General features: G+C 45.3%; 1 protein-coding gene and 1 pseudogene across 1 annotated transcript; one reads left to right on the top strand and one right to left on the bottom strand.

Annotated features, from left to right (window-relative positions):
• The window catches only part of LOC137349169 (zinc finger protein 585A-like), a 196,545-nt pseudogene that overhangs the window by 61,895 nt on the left and 113,770 nt on the right, over positions 1–20,880 (bottom strand).
• On the top strand, positions 15,799–17,583 carry LOC137348428 (zinc finger protein 664-like; the record flags this gene model as incomplete). Its single annotated transcript, XM_068013738.1, has 1 exon — positions 15,799–17,583. A coding segment is annotated over one exon (372 nt), but the record flags the coding sequence as incomplete, so codon positions are not given.

The following is a 20,880-nucleotide window of genomic DNA, read 5'->3' as shown; positions in this document are numbered from 1 at the left end:
GGTTATTTATTACAGAGGATACAGTGTGAAAATGGTCAAAGTAAGCTAAAATCTAGCTACCCAAACCTACTTGCAACTCCCCGGTTTGAGGGTGAAATATATGACAATATATTGACCCCTCACTACTTTTCATTGACTATTACTTTCTTTTAGACATAAGAGCTAGGTTCCAACTCAATTCAGTGCACTCCGGCAGTCTTGAGGTAAGATTTCTCAAGTAACAGAGGACGGCTATTATTACAATTGTGATCACTGTTTGTATCAATATGAACAGAGTAGAAATAATTCTGAGCCAGGGATGTTGACTTGTATTCACAACTTTTTCCCACCTATGTCTATTTCCCAGATTTTCAATTCCTTTCTCTTTGTTAATTATCTTGTTGCACCATAAACAAGTGCTTTTGGGATGTTGCAGTATTTTAATTATGGATTTTAAATCTAATGATAGAGGGGGTATGGGGTGTCTCCACTGAATTATTGCCTTCAGTACTTCCTCCTGCATTCCAAAGTTGACTCTGATTTCAGTGATGTTATGGGTAGGTACAGGGAACATGATATCATTCCCTATCTGGGTGATCTTAGTGGGTTTGAAGCAATATACCAAGCAGTGAATTATCTTACAATATCCCCACCTTGAGGTCAAGGCACTAATGCCGACCCCTGAAATTAAATTCTTGAACTTACATATTTACTCATTTCCAAGACATGCTGTGCTGTGATCATGTTTAATTGTGATCTTGTCTGGCACACCAGGTGCTTCAAGTCGCAAGTGTGGAGCAGTCAGCATATTAGCGCCAATAACTGGCTTATAACAAATACAGGTGGAATTATTCCAATCTGGGGGGAATTTCCATGTTTAATCCTATTTCCTACCAATGTGTTGAATTCCCTACTCCTGGAACTTCCTTATCTATAGCTTTATTTCCTTTGCTGTAGTGTGTAATAATGGCACTGGGAGGCGTTCATTGGATTTATTAATGTTGTTAAGGCTATAGTTAGTTCAGGGATGTTATACCCAAATCTAGTGACATAATCTTCTAGGTTTATGTTCAAACCATCTTTTACTCGTTGGTCAGGCATAGCAATGGCGGGGAGTGTTTTTCCCCCCATCGCTGTGGTTTTGGTAGGTGTAATACGGTAGGTCCCAGATCGGATTGAACATTGAAGTACCCGTGATGGTACTAGACTTCGAAGGTGGTAAAACAGTGCTTCCTTTCTTGCACATGGGCCGTTCTAGTTCTCACATCCTGATGAACCTGTAACTGGGACCACTGTAATTCACCATTTCCATAAATGATTTAGACTCGGGAATCAGAAGTACAATTTAAAAATTTGGGAGATGGAGTTACTCCTGAGGAAAACTGAGACAAAATGTACAAATACATTTATAAACTTGCAGAATGGGATTGTAATTGGCAAATGAATGTCAATATAGACAAATGTGCTGTGATGTATTTTGGTAGGAAGATTAAGGACACCACATACTATTTGGAAAATAAGAGTCTAAATGGGGCAGAGGAGCAAAGGAATTGAGGGTACAGATATATAGACTGATAAAAACAGCAACATAGGTTAATAAGGCCAGAAAGAAGCAAATAAAGAATAAGAGTTCATTTCTATAGGATACAATTGAAAATAAGTGAATTTGTGTTAAACTTTTATTGAACCTTGGTTAGATCACACTAGGAGAGCTGTGAACAGTTCTGGTCTCCATATTATAAACAGGGTACGGAGACACTGGAGATGGTGTAATGAAGATTTGCAATGTCGATCCCAGAACTGAGAGGATAAACTTATCAGGAAAGGCTGAACAGGCTGGAGCTCTTTTCTCGAGATAAAGGAGATGGTTGATGGGTGATCTGATAGAGGTCTTTAAGGTTATTAAAAGGTTATACAGGGCGGATGTAGAGGAAATGTTTCCACTTGTGGGGGAATCCAAAACTAGTTGTGATGAATATCAAATAATCACTAATAAATCCAATAGGGAATTCAGAAGAAACTTCTTTACCCAAAGAGAGGGTAGAATGTGGAACATGTTCCCACAGGGAGTAGTTGAGTGAACAGCAGAGATACATTTAAGGGGAAGCTAGATAAGTACATGAGGGAGAAAGGAATGGAAGGTTATGCTGATCGGGTTTGATGAATTGTGCACCATCTTCTTTTCCAAAGATCTCTCAGCTTCTCTAATGGCTGCTTTTGTCGCCCTCAATTGTGGGAGATATTTGTCCCTATTCTCCTGGAAACAGAATCCATCTTGTTCCAAACTGGGTTGAATGTAAGACAGTTCAGGGAGACAGGAATCATTCATCCCTAGATCTATGCTGACAGGTAAAACCCCAGACAGTTCCTTAGTAAGGATTCCTCTGGTTTCTCGCCATGTATTTGTCAGAATACTGAAACCCAGCTTTCTTAAAGTCCACTTCTGGAAGCCCCACTCCCAAGAAACATTCTTGCCACAAAAGTGCCAGGCAATGACCATCTCCAACAGGAGAGACTCTAACCATATCCCCTTGATATTCAACAGCATTACCATCACTGAATCCCACACCATCAACATCCTGGGGTTACCATTGAACAGAAAATTAACTGGAGTAGCTATATAAATACTGTGGCTACACAATAGCAGGTCAGAGGCTGGGAATTCAGTGGCGATTGACTGATTAACTGACCTCATTACTACATTAATTCAAACATGGACAAAAGAGCTCAGCTCAAGAGGTGAGGTGAGAGTAACTGCCCTTGACACTAAGGCAGCATTTGACAGAGTAAACATAGAAAATAGGAGCAGGAGTAGGCCATTTGGCCCATCGAGCCTGCTCAGCCATTCATTATGATCATGGCTGATCATCCAATCAGTATCCTGTTCCTGCTTTCCCCCCATATCCTTTGATCCCTTTCGCACCAAGAGCTATATCTAACTCCTTCTTGAAAACACACAATGTTTTGGCCTCAACTGCTTTCTGTGGTAGCGAATTCCACAGGCTCACCACTCTCTGGATGAAGAAATTTCTCCTCATCTCAGTCCTGAAAGGTTTACCCCGTATCCTTAGACTATGACCCCTGGTTCTGGACTCCCCCACCATCGGGAACATCCTTCCTCCATCTACCCTGTCAAGTCCTGTTAGAATTTTATAGGTTTCTATGAGATCCCCCCTCACTCTTCTGAACTCCAGCGAATATAATCCTAACCGACTCAATCTCTCCTCATACGTCAGTCCCACCATCCCAGGAATCAGTCTGGTAAACCTTCGCTGCACTCCCTCTATAGCAAGAACATCCTTCCTCAGATAAGGAGACCAAAACTGCACAGAATATTCCAGGTGTGGCCTCACCAAGGCCCTGTATAATTGCAGCAAGACATCCCTGCTCCTGTATGTGAATCCTCTTGCTATGAAGGCCAACATACCATTTGCCTTTTTTACCGCCTGTTGCACCTGCATGCTTACCTTCAGCGACTGGTGTACGAGAACACCCAGGTCTCGCTGCTTATTCCCCTCTCTCAGTTTATAGCCATTCAGATAATCTGCCTTCCTGTTTTTGCTACCAAAGTGGATAACCTCATTTATCCACATTATACTGCATCTGCCATACATTTGCCCACTCACTCAACTTGTCTAAATCACCCTGAAGCCTCTCTGCATCCTCCTCACAACTCACCCTCCCACCCAGGTTTGTGTCATCAGCAAATTTGGAGATATTACATTTAGTTCCCTCATTTAAATCATTAATATATATTGTGAATAGCTGGGGTCCTAGCACTGATCCCTGCGGTACTGCTTGCTATTCGAAAAAAGACCTGTTTATTCCTACTCTTTGTTTCCTATCTGCCAACCAATTTTCTATCCATCGCAATACACTACCCCAATCCTGTGCGCTTTAATTGTACGCACTAATCTCTTTTGTGGGACTTTGTCGAAAGCCTTCTGAAAGTCCAAATAACCACATCCATTGGCTCCCACTCATCAACTCTACTAGTTACATCCTCGAAGAATTCTGGTAGATTTGTCAAGCATGACTTCCTTTCGTAAATCCATGCTGACTCTGTCCGATTCTACCACTGTTCTCCAAGTGCTCTGCTATAAAATCTTTGCTAATGGACTCTAGAATTTTCCCCACTACCGACGTCAGGCTGACTGGTCAAAAATTCCCTGTTTTCTCTCTACCTCCCTTTTTAAATAGTGGGGTTACATTAGCTACCCTCCAATCTGTAGGAACTGTTCCAGAGTCTATGGAATCTTGGAAGATGACCACCAATGCATCCACTATTTCTAAGGCCACTTCCTTAAGTACTCTGGGATGCAGATTATCAGGCCCCTGGCGATTTATCGGCCTTCAATCCCATCAATTTCCCCAACACAATTTCTCTACCAATACTGATTTCCTTCACTTCCTCCCTCACTAAACCCTGTGTTCCCCAACATTTCTGGTATGATATTTGTGTCCTTCTTTGTGAAGGCAGAACCAGAGTATGCATTTAGTTGGTCAGCCATTTCTTTGCTCCCCATAATAAATTCCCCTATTTCTGACTGTAAGGGACCTACATTTGTCTTCACCAATCTTTTTCTTTTCACATACCTATAGAAACTTTTACAGCCAGTTTTTATGTTACCCGCAAGCTTACTCTCGTACTCTATTTTCCACTTCTTAAGCAATTCCTTGGTCCTCCTTTGCTGAATTCTAAACTGCTCCCAATCCTGAGGTCTGTTGTTTTTTCTGGCGAATTTATATGCCTCTTCCTTGGATCTACTGCTATCTCTAATTTCCCTTGAAGCCATGGTATGGCTACCTTTCCCGTTTTACTTTTGCGCCAGACAGGGATAAACAATTATTGCAGTTCATCCATGCACTCTTTAAATGTTTGCCATTGCCTATCCACCATCATCCCTTTAAGTAACATTTCCCAATACGTTTGTCATGGCCAACTCGCACCTCATACCTTTGTAGTTTCCTTTATTAAGATTCAGGACCTTAGTCTCAGAATTAACTATGCTACTCTCCATCTTGATGAAGAATTCTATCATATTATGGTCGCTCATCCCCAAGGGGTCTCGCACAACTAGATTGTCAATTATTCCTCTCTCATTACACAATACCCAGTCTAGGATGGCCTGTTCTCTAGTTGGTTCCTCAACGTATTGGTCCAGAAAACCATCCCGTATACATTCCATGAATTCCTCCTCTACGGTATTGTGACTGATTTGATTTGCCCAATCTATATGCAGATTAAACTCACCCATAATTACAGATGTTCCTTTATCGCATGCGTCTCTAATTTCCTGTTAAATGCCATTTCCAACATCACCACTACAGTTTGGTGGTCTATATACAACCCCCACTAACGTATTTTGCCCCTTAGTGTTTCTCAGCTCTACCCATACAGATTCCACATCGTCAGAGCTAATATCCTTCCTCACTATTGCGTTAATTTCCTCTTTAATACGCAACGCGACTCCACCGTCTTTTACTTTTTGTCTGTCCTTCCTAAATACTGAATACCCCTGGATGTTCATTTCCCATCCCTGGTCACTCTGCAGCCATGTCTCTGTAATCCTGACTATATCATACCCATTTACATCTATTTGCGCAAGTAATTCATCCATTTTATTGCGAATGCTCTGCGCGTTAAGGCACAAAGCTTTAAGACTTGTCTTTTTAACATTACTTGTCCCCTTCCCACTATTTTTCACTGTGGCCCTGTTTGATTCCGGCCCTTGATTTCTCTGCCTATCACTTTCCTTATTCCCCTTACTGTCTTTTATTCTTGTCTTTGATCCCACACCATCTCTTCAGCCACGTATTCATCCGATATATCCTACTTTTTCTACTCTGACTCGCAGGTGGCACTGGCAGTAATCCTGAGATCACTACCTTTGAGGTCCTACTTTTCAACTTAACTTCCTAACTCCCTGTATTCTGCTTTTAGGACCTCATTCTTTTTTTTTTACCTATGTCGTTTGTACCAATGTGTACCACGACCATTGGCTGTTCACCCTCCCCCTTCAGAATGTCCTGTAACCGCTCTGAGACATCCTTGACCCTAGCACCAGGGAGGCAGCATACCATGTTGGAGTCTCGTTTGCGGCCACAGAAACGCCTATCTATTCCCCTTACAATTGAATCCCCTATAACTATTGCATTCCCACACTTTTTGCTCCTCCCCTGTGCAGCAGAGCCAACTGTGGTGCAACGAATTGGGCTGCTGCTGCTGTCCCCAAGAGCCCATTCCCCCAACAGTATCCAAAGCAGTATATCTGTTTTACAGGGAATAGCCACAGGAGATTCCTGCACTGCCTGCCTAGTCCTCTTGCTGTGCCTGGTGGTCACCTATTCCCTTCCTGCCTGTGGAGTCTCAGCCTGCGGTGTGACCACCTCTCTTTACTGTCTATCCATGATACTCTCTGCCTTGCAGATGCTCCACAGTGTCTCCAGCCGCTGCTCCAGCTCTGAAACCCGGGCTTCCAAGAGCTGCAGCTGGAGACACTTCCTGCACACATGCTGGTCCCGGGCACTGGAATTGTTCCCGGCTTCCCACATAGAGCACAAGGAACACACCACGGCTTTGAGTGCTCCTGCTGTGACTTAACCCTTTTGGAAGATGCTTAATATCAAATAATATAAATTACTCTAGGGCCCTTCTTCCCTGGTCCTATTTACCACAGAACTCCCTAAAAAACACTACTTACTATATGAAAATAAACTGTAGACCTTTCTTACCTTAGTTACTAAGCCTGCTATTTAGAGATATTCCCTAACAGTAGTATGGCAGCAAGGAGCTTCAGAAAACCTGGAGTCAGTGGGAATCAGGGGGAAAACACTCCGCTGGTTGGAGTTGTACCTAGTGCAAAGGAAGATGGTTGTGGTTGTTGGAGGTCAATCATCTCAGCTCCAGGACATCACTGCAGGAGTTCCTCAGGGTAGTGTCCTAGGCCCAACCATCTTCAGCTGCTTCATCAATGACCTTCCTTCAATCATAAGATCAGAAGTGGGGATGTTCACTGATGATTGCACAATGTTCAGCACCATTTGCGACTCCTCAGATACTGAAACATTCCGTGTAGAAATGCAGCAAGACCTGGACAATATCCAGACTTGGGCTGATAAGTGGCAAGTAACATTCCCGCCACACAAATGCCAGGCAATGACCATCTCCAACAAGAGAGAATCTAACCATCTCCCCTTGACATTCAATGGCATTACGATCGCTGAATCCCCCACTAACAGCATCATGGGCGTTACCATTGACCAGAAACTGAACTGAAGTAGCCATATAAATACCGTGGCTACAAGAGCAGATCAGAGGCTCGGAATCCTGTGGCGAGTAACTCACTTCCTGACTCCCCAAAGCCTGTCTACCATCTACAAGGCATATCTCAGGAGTGTGATGGAATACTCTCCACTTGCCTGGATGGGTGGAGCTCCAACAACACACAACTCCCAATCAACAATCAAAGCTCGACACCATCCAGGACAAAGCAGCCCACTTGATTGGCATCCCATCCACCAACATTCACTTCCTTTTCCACCGACACACAATAGCAGCAGTGCGTACCATCTACAAGATGCACTGCAGCAACGCGCCAAGGCGGCTTAGACAGCACCTTCCAAACCCGCGACCCTCTACCGCCGAGAAGGACAAGGGCAGCAGATGCATAGGAACACCACCACCTGCAAGTTTCCCTCCAAGCCACACACCATCCTGACTTGGAACTATATCGCCGTTCCTTCACTGTCACTGGGTGAAAATATTAAAGGAAGCGGGCAGCGTGGATAGGAATTTGGGTAAAGGGCAGAAAACAGAAAGTACTGGTTAATGGATGTTCGTCAGACTGGAGGGATGGAAACAGCGGTGTCCCCCAGGGTCAGTGTTGGGACCATTGCTCTTCCCAATATAGAGAAATGATCTGGGCTTGGGTATATGGGGCACAAGATCAAAATCTCCAGATAACTTTAATATAGAGAGTGTGGGGAACTGTGAAGAGGAATCTAAGTGAATACACAAAGTGAATACACAGGTTAGTAAATGGATCAGATAGATATCAGATGAAAGTTATTGCAGAGAAATGCGACAAGATAGATATTGGAAGGAAGAAAAAGGGAAGAAATGTACATTAAACGGTAAAGGTTTAAAAGGAGCCGAGGAGCAGAGCAGTAAAAGAGGTGGAAGATTCTAGCTAACACCTTGCCTTATTAATTAGCAGGTTTGAGGGTCCAGTCTCACAACTTTAATACCTTATTAAGAAATATAAGCTGAGCATTTCTGTGTCCTCTACCATGTCTTAAATTGAACCATCAATTAGAGTAAACATGCAAGTCCCACGTGTCCACAGTCACTTACACGATGTCGGCCCGCTGGATGGAATCTCAGGCACCCTGAGCTTGATCTCTGGTGTCTCCAGTCCCGACTGCCCCCTTACATCAGTATCCCCTCACTTTTATACCCTGTAGTAATCCAGCTCTGGCACCTGACTCTTCTTTGTCTTCTCTGCTGGGTTTTGTCAGGAAGTGAGGAAAAGACAGCTGGAACTTCCCTAATCTGTGATTTACAAAGACACATTCCCTGGTTCCCCACAGTTACTTTTCTTCAGTAATTTTCTCATTCTCCCTAAACTACCCAGCCTGCTGTTAATTCTCTTATTTATTATTGTTTCACAACTATATGTATACACATCACACATTATAATCTCCCACTCTGGTTTCAGTTTATATTGTGGTTAATAACAGACAAACTCTGTCCTTTCCCCTGATCTTCTTAGAGCTTCCAATGAGCTGATTCTGTGGAATGGAATGTCTTATCAGTGCTGCCAAGGCGACCTGTCTGCAGTGAAGCATCTGCTTGGGTTTCTAATTCGACTAAATTGCCCCTAGTGTAGGTAGGTGGTAGGAGAATGGTGGGGATATAGTAGGGAATATGGGATTAATGTAGGATTAGTATAAATGGGTGGTTGTTGGTCGGCACAGACTCGGTGGGCCGAAGGGCCTGGTTCAGTGCTGTATCTCTAAAATTAAAAAAAAATAAAGATCTGACAGAATCACCCGATTCACCAGCACCTGGACATTGTCAGCCTTTGAACATGAAAGCAAAAAGCCCAATTCACAGCGTGCTGATACAGTACACGTGTTCTGTGTGTGGACGAGGTTTCAGCTGATCATCTGGCCTGTTGAAAAACAAGCGCAGTCACACCGGGGAGAAACCGTGGAATGTGGGGACCATTCGAAGGAATACAATTACCTATCTGAGCTGGAAACTCATTCACACAGTGGAGAGGCCTTTCACCTGCTCTGAGTGTGGGAAGGGATTCACTCAGTTATCCAACCTGCTGTCACACCAGCGAGTACACACTGGGGAGAGGCTGTTCACTGGCTCTGGGTGTGGGAAGGGAATGAATTAATAATCCAAAATGCTGAGACGCCAGTGAGTTCACAAATGACTGCAAGTGTTGGATTCTGCTGTTAATCACACCCAGGACTGAACCATGTTCGTTCTAATAAGTGGCGTTTATATCTGCTGATGTTAATAGTCTTTATATCTGGGGTGGAGTTTAACATTCGGGCATGAGATTTGCTCTACTTTGTGACCTTACTTCAAATAAAGTCTGTTCCTTCAGGCTATTCTCAAGGTTTTGTGGGATGAAACCAAACAGTGATTCACTTGTACTTCTTGCAATTTACGAGATTATATTCACTGCTCACAATGTGGTCTGTTCTATATTGGGAAGACCAAAGGCAGATTGGGTGACTACTTTAAGGAACACCTCCATGCAGTCCGCAGGCGTGACCCTGAGTTTCCGGTCACTTCCCATTTTAATTCTCTGTCCCACTCCCACTCTGACCTCTCTGTCCTCGGCCTCCTGCACTGTTCCAATGAAGCTCAATGGGAGCTCGAGGAACAGCAGCTCATCTTTCAATTAGACACTTTACAATCTTCCGGACTCAACATTGAGTTCAGCAGTTTCAGAATGAGGAACTTACAGGCTTACAAACAACAAGTGGGTGTGTGGGACAAAACACGACTGTTCTTTCACAGAGTCAGCACAAGCAAAAAGGGTTTAATGGCCTTCTGTGCTGTAAGTTTCTATGATTCTGGGAGTTGGCCATTTAGCTCCTCGAGCCTGTTCCACCAGGCAATGAGATCATGGCTGATGTGTGACCTAACTCTATTTGTCCCATATCCCTCAATACCTTTGGTTAACACAGATCTATCAATGTCAGATTTAAAATTAACATTGATCTCACATCAACTGCTGTTGGTGGAAGAGAGTTCCAAACTTCTACCACCCTTTGGGCGTAGAAGTGTTTCCTAACTTCACTCCTGAACAGTCTGGTTCGAGTTATACACTATGTCCCCTGTCCTAGCCTCCGCAACCAGTGGAAATAATTTCTCCCTGTCTACTATTAGTTCTAATATCTTGAAAATTTCGATCAAATCAACCCTTTAATTTTCTAAATTGCGGGGAGTACAAGCGTAATGGTGAGGTGATGTATTTTGCCAGAAGGGATAGGGGTAGGCAATATATACTTGATGGTGCAGTTATAAAGAGTGTGCAGGGACTGGTTGGCAAAGCATATGGGATCTTTAGCTTCAGAAATGGAAGTATTGAGTACAAAAGCAGGGAAGTTATGCTGAACTTTTATAAATCTCTCGTTCAGCCACAACTAGATTATTGCATCCAGTTCTGGTCACCACACTTTAAGAAGGATGTGCGGATCCTTGAGAGGGTGCAGAGGAAATTTACTAAAATGGGTCCAGGTATGAGAGTATTTGGCTACAAGGCTGGGTTGGAGAAGCTGGGGTTGTTCTCCTTGGAGCAAAGGAGATTGTGGGGAGATCTGAGAGAGGTGTACAAAATTATGACAGGTTTAGACAAGGTAGACAAAGGAAAACAGCTCCCGTTAGCTGATGGTACAAGATTAAGGTTTTGGGTAACAGATGCAGGAGGGAGGTGAGGCAAAACACATTTTACACAATGACTGGTAATGACCTGGAACTCACTGCCAATGTGGGTGGTGGAAGCTGAGACAATGAATCATGTCAAAAGGAAATTGGATGGGCACTTGAGGGAAATAAAGCTGCAGGGCAATGGGGAGAGCACATAGTCATAGAGAGAACTGAAACAGGCCCTTCGGCCCACCGAGTCTGTGCCAACCATCAACCACCCATTTATACTAATCCTACATTAATACCATATTCCCTAAATCATCCCCACCTTCCCTCAATTCTCCTACCACCTAGATTAGATTAGAGATACAGCACTGAAACAGGCCCTTCGGCCCACCGAGTCTGTGCCGAACATCAACCACCCATTTATACTAATCCTGCACTATTCCCATATTCCTACCAAACATCCCCACCTGTTCTTATATTTCCCTACCACCTACCTACACTAGGGACAGTTTGCAATGGCCAATTTACCTATCAACCTGCAAGTCTTTGGCCGTGGGAGGAAACCAGAGCACCCGGTGGAAACCCACACAGTCACAGGGAGAACTCCGCAAACTCCGCACAGGCAGTACCCAAAACCAAACCCGGGTTGCTGGAGTTGTGAGGCTGCAGTGCTAACCGCTGCGCCACTGTGCTGCCCAGGGGAATGGGACTGACTGGATTGCAATAGAGAAATGGCACGGACTCAATGAGCCAAACAGCCTCCCTCTGTGCAAGATTCATTTGTGTAATCTCTCCCCGTAATTTAACCATTGCAGTCCAGGTATCAAACAGGTAAATCGACACCACATTCCCTCCAAGGGCAATATATCCTTGCTAAGGTGTGATGCCCAGAAATGAACACAGTGGTCCAGGTGTGGTCTAACCAGGGCTTTGTGTATCTCAGTGCTTTTTCAGTCACATATGGGATCTTGGGCTTCAAAAATGGAGGTATTGAGTAAGAAATCTTTTCCCATGACAGAACAGACAAACCTTTTTCCTTCCACATTCAAAGCCGATGATCTTCAGGTCCTGATGAATCGAGTGACTCTGTCAGATCTTGATGTGATGTTTGGTTTGAGTTTGTTGTTTGAAAATCCTCCCCTTGTAATACTCTGTAAAAGGAGTTTACAAAAGCCATCACTGACAGTCCAGGATAGAAATTCACAACATTCTCTCCTCCTGCTTCCTGGCCCAGGATGGCCATTCATGCGCTCTGCAGTACACTGTCCCGACAAAGATGGTGGCAAGTTCTCAAACTCATTTGTGCCTTTTTCTATAAGAATGTTTAACAGAGAGCCTGATGAATGGATGAAAATACACATTCATGATTGTGACTGATTATTGTAAAGTACTGGAATTAGTTTTTAACATCTATTTTAATTAAGTTAGACCTTTTGTGATAGGGTAATTTTCTTTTTTATTCTTATTCTTCATATGTCATTTTAATGAACGTACCCAAAATAAATTTCCTTAAGGATAATGAACTGAAACTGTATTGAATTGAAGTCAAGGGACCGCCTCATGGGACTTCTCCTGGGCCTGGCCAAAGAGGCCATCAACAGGTCCAGGCAGTGAGCAGTCAAGGGGGTCGTGCAGCCAGACTGTCTGTCTGTCTCTCTTCTGTTGCTCAGTCAGTGCACGGGTGTCCCTGGAGAAGGAGCACATAGTGTCTACTGGTTCTGTTGGTATGCTTGAGGCCTTCCTTGACCAATGGGCTCCAGAGGGACTGGAGTGTAACATCATCCCTAGGAATGACATTTCCGTTTGATTTATCGTTTTTTTTTTACTGCATATTACTGGTGCCCCTCTCTTTAACTGATGAAACAATAAAGACCTACACAGCTCAGCTTCCACATCCAACACCCACCCCGATACAAACCAACTCTTAACTGCTGGGGAGTGGGGGAGGGGGGACCTCCTGCCCTGTGCTGTGTCCCAAATGGTTCCTCCCTCCCTCCCCTCCCCCAGACCCCTTTATAACTGAGCTAAATTTCCTTTAAAGTTTTGTCCTTTGATGTTACAGTTTATTAATCTTTAATTCCTCCAAAAGAGCTGGAAATCTGCCAGCCGTTAACCCCGGGACTGTCACCGGGAGAAGCCCCGCAGCTGCCACCCGCTCGGTGCAAACGCGGGACCGGGAGCTTCTCATTGGGGATGTTGAGGCCTACACCGGGTGTTTCTGAAGCCTCCCTGCTCACCCAGTCCCCATTTCTACACCATTTAGAGATGCTCCCTAACCAGTCCCATTTCTCCTCCATTTAGAGATGTTCCCTGACCAGTTCCCAGTTCTGCTCCATTTAGAGACGCTCCCTGACCAGTCTCCATTTCTCCCCCATTTAGGGACGCTCCCTGACCAGTCGCATTTCTCCTCCATTTAGAGACGCTTCCTGACCACTCTCCATTGCTCCTCCATTTAGAGACGCTCCCTGACCAGTCGCATTTCTCCTCCATTTAGAGACGCTCCCTGACCAGTCTCCATTTCTCCCCCATTTAGGGACGCTCCCTGACCAGTCGCATTTCTCCTCCATTTAGAGACGCTCCCTGACCAGTCTCCATTGCTCCTCCATTTAGAGACGCTCCCTGACCAGTCGCATTTCTCCTCCATTTAGAGACGCTCCCTGACCAGTCTCCATTGCTCCTCCATTTAGAGACGCTCCCTGACCAGTCTCCATTGCTCCTCCATTTAGAGACGCTCCCTGACCAGTCGCATTTCTCCTCCATTTAGAGACGCTCCCTGACCAGTCTCCATTTCTCCTCTATTTACAGACGCTCCCTGACCAGTCCCCAGTTCTCCTCCATTTAGAGACGCTCCCTGACCAGTCCCCAGTTCTCCTCCATTTAGAGACGCTCCCTGACCAGTCCCCAGTTCTCCTCCATTTAGAGACGCTCCCTGACCAGTCTCCAGTTCTCCTCCATTTAGAGACGCTCCCTGCCTCTCCTGGATTTTGGGACAGTCTCTGCTCTCTGTTGAGATTGGGGCCGGAGGGAAGCGGTGGAAGCCGCGGCTGGGGGTTGATCTTGTTACTTGTGATCTCCCTGTTTAGATTGTCTCCTGGCTCCGCACTCAGTGTGTCTGCAGCCTGTGAGCCCCGGGCTTTATTAACCCGCCTCCCTCTCACCTGCTGGAACCGCGCTCTCTGCCTCAGCTCATAATGCCCGCCCGGCTGATTGACGGGAGCTCCGAACCAATAGGAAGAGAGGGGGCGGAGCTGAGGGCAGAGCGGGCTTGCTATTGGACTGGAGCAGCCGTCAATCACCCGAACATTCTGAGCTGTCCAGTGCGCAGGCTTCGTGCCAGGACTGGCGATGGACAAATGCTGATGGAGCCGGTAAATGGGGAGGCTTCAGAAAGATCCGGTGTCGGCTTCAACACCCCCAATGAGAAGCGGCGGGGCTTCTCCTGGTGACGGGGTTAACGGCTGGCAGATTTCCAGCTCTTTTGGGGGAATTAAAGATTAATAAACTGTAACATCAAAGGACAAAACTTTAAAGGAAACTGAGCTCAGTTATAAAGGGGCCTGGGGGAGGGGAGGGAGGAACCATTTGGGACACAGCACAGGGCAGGAGGTCCCCCCTCCCCCACTTCCTGGTTCCACAAAGACTCACCTTGGACTGGGCCACACCTGGGCAGGGCTGGCTCAAGGTGCAGGAAGCTGCAAGCTGATAGGCTGAGCTGTGGACTGGGAGGAGTGGGGGGTTTGACTGACAGGCCTGGGGAGGGGGATATCAGGGCAGGTACACACACTGCTCCCCCTTTTCCTCCTGGGATCTTTTACTGGAGTCGTGTTGCTGAGTCTAAACTCTGTCTCCCTATCCCGGTAATGGAGGTGGATTGTAGGTTGCTGTGAGTGTTGGACTATATTGTCTCTCCTCATTCTTCCTCCTTCTCTCACTCCAAGTTCCAGGCTGCAGGTTCCGGTGGCTCAATGCGCCTGAAATATTAACTCTTTTTCTCTCTCCACAGACGCTGCCCGACCTGCTGTGTATTTCCAGCATTTTCTCCTTTTATTTCAGATTTCCAGCATCGGCAGTATTTTGCTTTTGTTTTATTGCAGGCATTGTTCACAGAAGTGAGTCGAGAAACACAGACGCACCAATTAAAAGCCAGTTTGTATCAGAGTGGGTGTTGGACGTGGAAGTTGGTCCCTGACCTCCTGTGTAGGTCTTTTTTTTTTGTTGCATCAGGTTGAGCTGGAGTGGAGATGGAGGAGAAGCTGCTGGATTTAATCCTGAGAACTTTTGAGCCCAGTTGGGCCCAGTAATTTCCAATGTGAGGGAGGTAGATTGGAAGGGAATGTGCAGCAGGGGGCATGCACGACCATTCTGGGCCAGGAAGCAGGAGGGGAGCATGTTGTGAATTTCTATCCTGACTGACAGTGGTGGTTTTTGTAAACTCCTTTTACAGGGTACAAGAATGGGAGGATTCGCAGACGGGAATGTCAAGCCAAAAATCACGTCATGATCTGAGAGAGTCACTCGATTCATCAGGATGTGGATATCATCGACTTTTGATTATGGAAGGTGAAATGTTTGTCTGTTTTGACTGTGTGAAAACATTTCAAACATCAGTGTGACTGGAAAAGCACTGAGACACACACACCCGAGTGAGAGTGTTCCAGTACACTGACTGTGAAAAAAACTTTAACCAGTTACACAGCCTGAAAACACATCACACCATTCACAGCAGGGAGAAACTGTACACATGTTCTGTGTGTAGACAAGTCTTCAACTGATCATCCAACCAGGAAAGACACAAGGAAACCCACACCTTGGAGAAACCGTGGACATGTGGGGACTATGGAAAGGGATTCAATTATCCGTGTGAGCTGGAAACTCATCACACAGGGAGAGACCGTTGACTTGCTCTGAATGTGGGAAGGGATTCACTATTCAAACTTCTGACACACCAGCGAGTCCATACTGGGAAGAGACCATTCACCTGTTCAGAGCATGGGAAAGGATTTGATCGGTTGTCCCAGCTGCTGATAGACCAGCGAGTTCATACTGGGGAGAGGCAGTTCACCTGCTCCAAGTGTGGGAAGGGATTCAGCTGTTCATCCACCCTGCTGAAACACCAGCGAGTTCACACTGGGGAGAGGCCGTTCACCTGCTGTGAGTGTGGGAAGGGATTCAGCTGTTCAACCACCCTGCTGAAACACCAGCGAGTTCACACTGGGGAGAGGCCGTTCACCTGCTGTGAGTGTGGGAAGAGATTCACTACATCATCTAGCCTGCTGAAACACCAGTGAGTTCACACTTTGGCGAGGTTGTTCATCTGTTCTGAGTGTGGGAAGGGATTCACTCAGTCAGATAACCTTCTAACACACCAGCGAGTTCACACTGGGGAGAGGTGGTTCACCTGCTCATAGCGTGGGAAGGGATTCACTACTTCAACCAGTCTGCTGACACAACAGTGAGTTCACAGTGGGGAGTGGCCGTTGATCTGCTCAGAATGGGAGGGATTCACTACTTTATTCAATCTTCTGACACACCAGCGAGTTCATACTGGGGAGAGACCTTTCAACTGCTCCATGTGTGGGAAGCGATTCACTCAGTCATCCACCCTGCTGATACACCAGCAAGTTCACAAATGAATGTCGGGGTTGGATTCTGCTGTTATTGCTGTTAATCACGTCCAGAACTGAGTCATGACTAGAAGCCTGTTTCCAGTGGGGTTCCACAGTGGTATATTTCAAAGTTTTAGGCTTAAATGTAGGGGGGCATGATGAAGAATTTTACAGATGAGACAAAACAGTGAGAAAAAAGCTGTAGACTGCAGGAAGATAGAAATGGACTAGTCAGGTGGGCAGAAAATGGCAAATGGAATTCAATCCGGAGAAGTGTTTGAGAAGAGCAAACAAAGCAGGAGAATACACAATAAATGGTAGGATACTGAGAAGTGTAGAGGAACAGAGGGACCTTGGAGTTCATGTCCATAAATTCCTGAAGGTGGCTGGACAGGTAGATAAGGTGGTTCAAAAGGCAGATGTGATGTTTGCTTTTATTGGCCGATGCACAGGTTATAAGAGCTGGGAGGTTATACTGGAACTGTATAAAACACTGGTTAGGCCACAGCTGGAGTACTGTGTGCAGTTCTGGTCACTGCATTACAGGAAGAATGTGACTGCATTAGAGAGGGTACAGAGGAGATTTGCCAGGATTGGAGAATTTTAGCTGTGAGGGAAGATTGGTTAGGCTCAGGTTGTTTTCTTTGGGACAGAGGAGGCTGAGGTGTATAAAATTATGAGGATCTGAGATAGAGTGGATAGGAAGGAGCTATTTCCATTCTCAGAGAGGTCAATGACCAGGGGACATAGATTTACAGTAAATGGCAGAAGGATTGGAAGACAGTTGAGAAATCTTTTCACCCAGAGGGTTGGGGGGTTGGTGTCTGGAACTCACTGTCTGAAAGGGTGATCGAGGCAGCAATCCTCATCACATTTAAAAAGTACTTGGATTTGCAATTGAGGATCCGTAACCTATGAGGCTACAGACCAAGAGCTGGAAAGTGGGATTAGGCTGGATAACTCTTAACGGTCAGTGTGGACATGATGGGCTGAATGGCCTCCTTCTGTGACATAACTTTTCTATGTTTCCGTAATGACAGTTAGTGTTTGTTTCTGCTGATGTGAATAATCCCTATAACTTGGCTGGAGTTTAATATTCTGGATAAATGTCAATTAAATCAGCTTTGTTTTAAACACATTGTAGATTTTTGTCTTTCCCACCTGAGTGTTTAGCATCACCTGGCTGGAGCTCAGAAAGGACAATCTGGGGGGAGGATCGTACGGCAGGAACAGAACTTCAGCCTGAACACAGTCCTTCAGGATCACACTGAGAGGGACAAACAGCACTTTGGTCTTTCTCATCTCTCTTCACTGACACCAAAGTCCCCGTGTGGGTTAATCCTGAGGCCTGTAGGAAATGTGTCCCAGCTGCTCTCTTCCATGGTTCAGAGCTCCTGGGCAGGGAACAGAAGGCTCCTTTACAACTGTGTTTAGAGTCAGGAAGAACAACGGTGAATGCTGGAAACATGCTGTCAAATCAGAGATTGGTGCAAAACTGTGATCTGTTCCTCACTGAAAGTGAAACAGCAGGTTTAAATTTCCAGTCTGAAAATTACTGCAGTAATTATTCTACAAATCTTTAATGTGTTTGTGTGACAGTCTTGAGTCTATCATTTTAAGGCAGGTGTTAACGCATTTAAAATGTACCTGTTTAAAATAAATTGGTTAAAGTCTGCATTAAAATAGCAGATGGAGGGATTCACAGGAGCCTGTTAACTGCTGGTACAATTATACAACAGACATTTGATCTCCAGATAAAGAAGGACCTGCAGCGTGTTTCCAGGAATTCCCAGTTTTATTGATGTGTGAGTGTTTGACACTAGAATAACTAAAAATACATGACCTGGAACATCCACGAGGATGCGATCCTGACAGTTACTCTGGGATCACTCCCGCTGTGGAACTCCACCACTGACCCTGCTGAAGGTTGCAGGCTCAGGGAGTGGGGCCTCCAGGAGTGGACTGTAAGAAAGCTGGGTTTCAGTATCCTGACCGATACATGGTGAGGAACCAGAGGAATCCTTACTAAGGAACTGTCTGGGGTTTTACCTGTCAGTGTAGGTCTAGGGGTGAATGATGCCTGACTCCCCGAACTGTCTTACATTGAACCCAGTTTGGATCAAGATAATAGGGACAAATATCCCCACAATTGAGAGACAAAAGAGCCATTAGAGAAGGTGAGAGATCTTTGCAAATGCAGATGCTGCACCATTGTGGTGATAATAGCGAAATCCTTTCCAGCTACGTCAGGAGTCTGAGACATAGTAACATAGAGTTACATAGAATTACAGTGGGTGCATAGAGTCACATCGAATCAATAGCAATGGTTACCAAAGTTTGCTTTGACTGAAGGACCCCTTTTCAAATGGATTAGTAATCACAGACCCCCGTCCCACCTAAATTATACGATAAACCCCTTGTACATTTACATTTCTGAATGTAAAGTTCATCAGTGTCCTGTTAAAGGGACTTGCAGGAAAGTTTACCAGGGCTGTTCGATATAGTGAACATTGATGTGATTGGTGATGAGAAAACTTTTATTCTCCCTTCAGCTGAAAGGTAACCCGACAGGAAATATCCACTGAGTCTCATTGTAAAATTAATTCAATAATGAAAATGATACATTTGAGTTTAATTCAGCTTTCTCTCACCTCCCAGTGGGCCTGTCCTGTCCTGTCACTGCTGGGTCAGGCCCTGTCCAGTTCCACCAGCCCCGATAACATGGGCCATCTCAACATCCATGTGTGAGAAAGACAATCCCAGATCTGATTTGCTCCAAATTAAATTTCATGTTTAATTGAAGGGCCTCATTTCACTCCTGGGGGTGGTTTAATTTCCTGAGGTTAGGATTATCATTAAAATGACAACACACGCTGTGTCCACCCATCGTTCTCCCGGATGCAGCATCAGCTCACAGTCAGGATCATGTGTCTATGAAGGGGAGGTTGTTGTCCTGACAGAACATACAGACAAACCTTTTCCCTTCCACATTCAAAGGCTGATGATATTCAGGTTCTGATGAATCGAGTGACTCTGCCAGATCTTGATGTGATGTTTGATTTCAGTTTCCGATCTGCAATCCTCCCCTTCTAATATCCAATGAAAAGTGTTTACGAAAGTCACCACTGTCAGTCCAGGAGAGAAATTCAGAACAAACAATTCTAGTTTCTGTGGAACATTCTTTTCTCTTTTGTTTCCTCAAAGCTGCAAATCCCCATCCCACACACTCTCCCTCTGTTGAAATCCAAATGCATCACACCATCTCCAACATTTTCCTCTCGGTCGAGGTGCTGACTCTGGCTGGACCAAATTGACACTCATTGTTTCCCCTTCTTCTCCCTCCCCTGAAGGTGCTGACTCTGGCTGCATTCAGTTCTATACTCACTTCGGGGAACGATTGAATGTGGAAGCCCATCCCGTTGAAGACTATATTGGACGGAGATCCCGCCTCCAAGAGCTGCCGGTCAATCAGAGGGCCAGCAGCTCAGCAGCACCACCAGGAGCAGTGGCCACTGCCGGTACAGCAGAGGCTTCAGACCCAGGCCCAGCAAATGACGTCCACACCAGTTTGGAAAGGAGAAAGACAGTTTTTACAGAATAAGTATTGTTGTGAAATGTCCTTACAGGACTTGGCGTACATTTTTTCTAAGGGGCACTGCATCATCATTTCGCCTTGTTTCATGGCGTAAGAGCAGACTTGCCCCAAACAAAATGAAAGCAAAATACTGCAGATGCTGGAAATCTGAAACAAAAACAAAATGTGCTGGAAATACTCAGCAGATCTGGCAGTAGCTGTGGAGTGAGAAGCAAAGTTAAAGCTTCAGATCTGTGACCTATCACAAGAACTGGCAAAGGTTAGAAAATAATTAGGTTTTAAGCAAGTGAAGGCGAGGGGGCTGGGAGAGAGAACAAAAGGGAAGGGGAGAGGGCAGAGGGTGATGAAACAGCAAAGCTGTCCTGGGACAAAGGCAAAGTGTGTGTTAATGCTCGTGGTGAAAGACAAAGTATTAGCCCAGAGAGAGTGTTAAGAGTGGAATAATGAGCAGCTCTGACGACATGAAAAGCAGACACATGGTAAAAAAATAAAATATTAAAAAAGGCCACTCAAGCTCTGAATTTATTTAACTCAATGTTCAGTCGGCAAGGCTGGAAAGTGGCAAATCGAAAGATCAGGAGCTGCTCCGCGAGACTACGTTGATGTGCACTGGAACACTGCAAAGCTGCAAAAAACCACATCCTTATCTATCCTTCTCCAAACTGCAGAAACCACATCCTTATCTAGCCTCTCCGAAAGTGCAGAAACCACATCCTTATCTATCCTTCTCCAAACTGCAGAAAGCACATGCTTATCTAGCCTCTCCGAAAGTGCAGAAACCACATCCTTATCTATCC

The sequence above is a fragment of the Heterodontus francisci genome, chromosome 34 (genome assembly GCF_036365525.1).
Source record: "Heterodontus francisci isolate sHetFra1 chromosome 34, sHetFra1.hap1, whole genome shotgun sequence".
Classification (NCBI taxonomy): domain Eukaryota; kingdom Metazoa; phylum Chordata; class Chondrichthyes; order Heterodontiformes; family Heterodontidae; genus Heterodontus; species Heterodontus francisci.
This window is presented reverse-complemented; position numbering and strand designations above follow the sequence as displayed.